This window comes from Fulmarus glacialis, unplaced genomic scaffold, assembly GCF_000690835.1.
Source record: "Fulmarus glacialis isolate BGI_N327 unplaced genomic scaffold, ASM69083v1 scaffold16674, whole genome shotgun sequence".
Lineage (NCBI taxonomy): Eukaryota > Metazoa > Chordata > Aves > Procellariiformes > Procellariidae > Fulmarus > Fulmarus glacialis.
Window position 1 is genome coordinate 6,751 of NW_009208844.1, and position 2,036 is coordinate 8,786.

The following is a 2,036-nucleotide window of genomic DNA, read 5'->3' on the forward strand; positions in this document are numbered from 1 at the left end:
GTGCTCCGGCTCCAGCCGCAGCTGGGCTGGCGCAGCCCTTTTGCCCAGCTCAGCCCCAGACACCCGAGCTGCTCAACAGCCTTTCCCACAGAAACCCTCCTGCAGCCCACGGAAACCTGCACGCTTCACCCTCTCCACGCTGGCTGAGGACCCAGGGAAGGCTGAGGGGCTTGTACCAAACCTGCCCCTCACCCCAGTGAGCCCTTTCAGCACCAGCGCTGGCCATTTTCTGACAGCAAGACACCATTACTAATGCTCTTCAAGTGTGCCCCCACACAAAGTTCACCCTCCCCTCCCTCTGCTCTCCCCTGCGGCTCTGCCATGGGTGAGGGAAGGGACACTGGGGCTTGCAGCCGCTGCACGCCACGGTGCCCCGGGTGCCACACCACCCACTGCGGGCAGAGACGCTGGTGGCAGCAGCGGTGCCACCACCCACCCAGCTCCCGGCGGACGGGGCCGTACCATGCGCATCCGTTCGTCCTCCAGGTTCCGCAGCACGGTGGCGAACTCCTGCAGAGATTTGGCTGGAAGGGACACACCCGCACGGTCAGCATTTAACAACATTATATTTTCTTTTTAAATTAAGAGAGAGACTGAACAGGGGTTTTTTGTTTGTTTGTATTTTGGGGGGTTTGGGGGGGTTCATTGCTTGGGGTTTTTTATCATCTTTGCTCTCTCCTCAGAAAGGCTTCCAGTTGCCTACAAAAGCAACTGATAGCAGAGCATCCCCAGCACCGTGTTCCCACCTCCAGAAAGAAACACCGCGCCTTCATCTCGAACCCGCCCTACCCGACAGCCGGTTGCTGATCAGCCCTACGGCTCAGCACGGGCCTCAGCCATGCTCGGTGCACAAGTGGCAGCTCACCAGCATCAGCGTCGCACCAAGGGGACTCGGCTGAGAAAGGTACTTTTGCAGACAAAGCTATTTTTGCTGAGAGACTGGGCACAAATAAATAAGCGAAGTTAAATCAGAGCTAAAGCTCGTTTGCTCTCCTGGCTCTGGATGATGTGCACAATAAGCTCTAAAAGTTCAGCTGGCGCAGAAGCGGGATAACATGGAGTGAAGGGCTGAAGCTGCTGCCCTGCGCCACAAGAAGCTCCGTGGTGGAGCCGGGCTCGGTTGGGAGAGTGCTGCCAGGCTCTGCACTGCTGGCTGCTGTCGGCACAGCGGGTGCCTTCGCTCCTGCAGCCAGCAGCGAGGCTGCTGCTCCTCTCCTTCAGTTCACAGCCCCTTGCAGTGTGTTTCGCCATGGCCACATCTCCAGATCCCTGCTCTCCAATGGGAAAGGGCCAGATAATCTAGATGGTTTCAGATAACGGGCAATCTTCTTCCTCTCCTATCTGGCAGGGCTAGATTTAGGCCAGAAGCAACAATTGATTTCCTTGGGAAGGTTTTGCTCATGTTGAACCAGAAGAAATATGCCATTTCCAGATAGCAGGAAAGCACCCAGACAAATTCCCGGGCCGCTTGGCATCCTCATGTGTGTTTCTCCCCCATGCTCTGCTCAGCTCAGGGGTCTGGAGCGTGGCTTCAGGGCCACCCATGGCACCAGCGCCCAGGACTCACCTATGCAGATCTCATCATCCGTTTCAGCGTCGCCAATGCAGCGGAATTTAAACTCGTTGAGGGAGTCCGCAAACTTGCGCTTGGCTGCTGACAGGTCTGCCAAGAGAGTGGGGAGAGGCAGATGTTAGAAAAGGAAAAAGCCAAAAACGGCACGATGCAGGCAGACGTGTAAACCCAGCTGGCAAGTCCCCATGGAGGGACCCATCTGATGGGGCTCCCCTGGCACCAGGGAACCCCAAGAGCGCTGCCCTTCTCCTATACCTGCCCCAGGGACGGGGGTCTGTGGGGTCCCAGCCAGCGCCCGCCAAAATACACTACAGGAGAAGAAACCTCAAAATATTGTGAGAACCACGCGGGAGCTCATGCCCGGTGCCACGGTGCAGTGGCAAACAGCGATGCAGGGCGGCACTGCCGGGGCAGCTCCCGCGCTGTCCCCCAAGAGACAGCACCTCTGCACAGGCTCCCAGTC

At 57.9% G+C, this 2,036-nt stretch overlaps 1 protein-coding gene across 1 annotated transcript in view; it reads right to left on the reverse strand.

Moving 5' to 3' along the window:
• The window catches only part of LOC104075971 (rho GTPase-activating protein 26-like), a gene marked incomplete at both ends in the record, with an annotated part of 7,997 nt that extends 6,334 nt beyond the window's left edge, over nt 1–1,663 (reverse strand). Inside the window, 3 exons of the mRNA XM_009576655.1 lie at nt 64–71; nt 387–524; nt 1,568–1,663. Of these exons, the coding sequence (XP_009574950.1) occupies nt 64–71; nt 387–524; nt 1,568–1,663 (242 nt within the window). The remainder of the gene's footprint in view (nt 1–63; nt 72–386; nt 525–1,567) is intronic.
• Between the last annotated feature and the right edge of the window lie 373 nt (nt 1,664–2,036).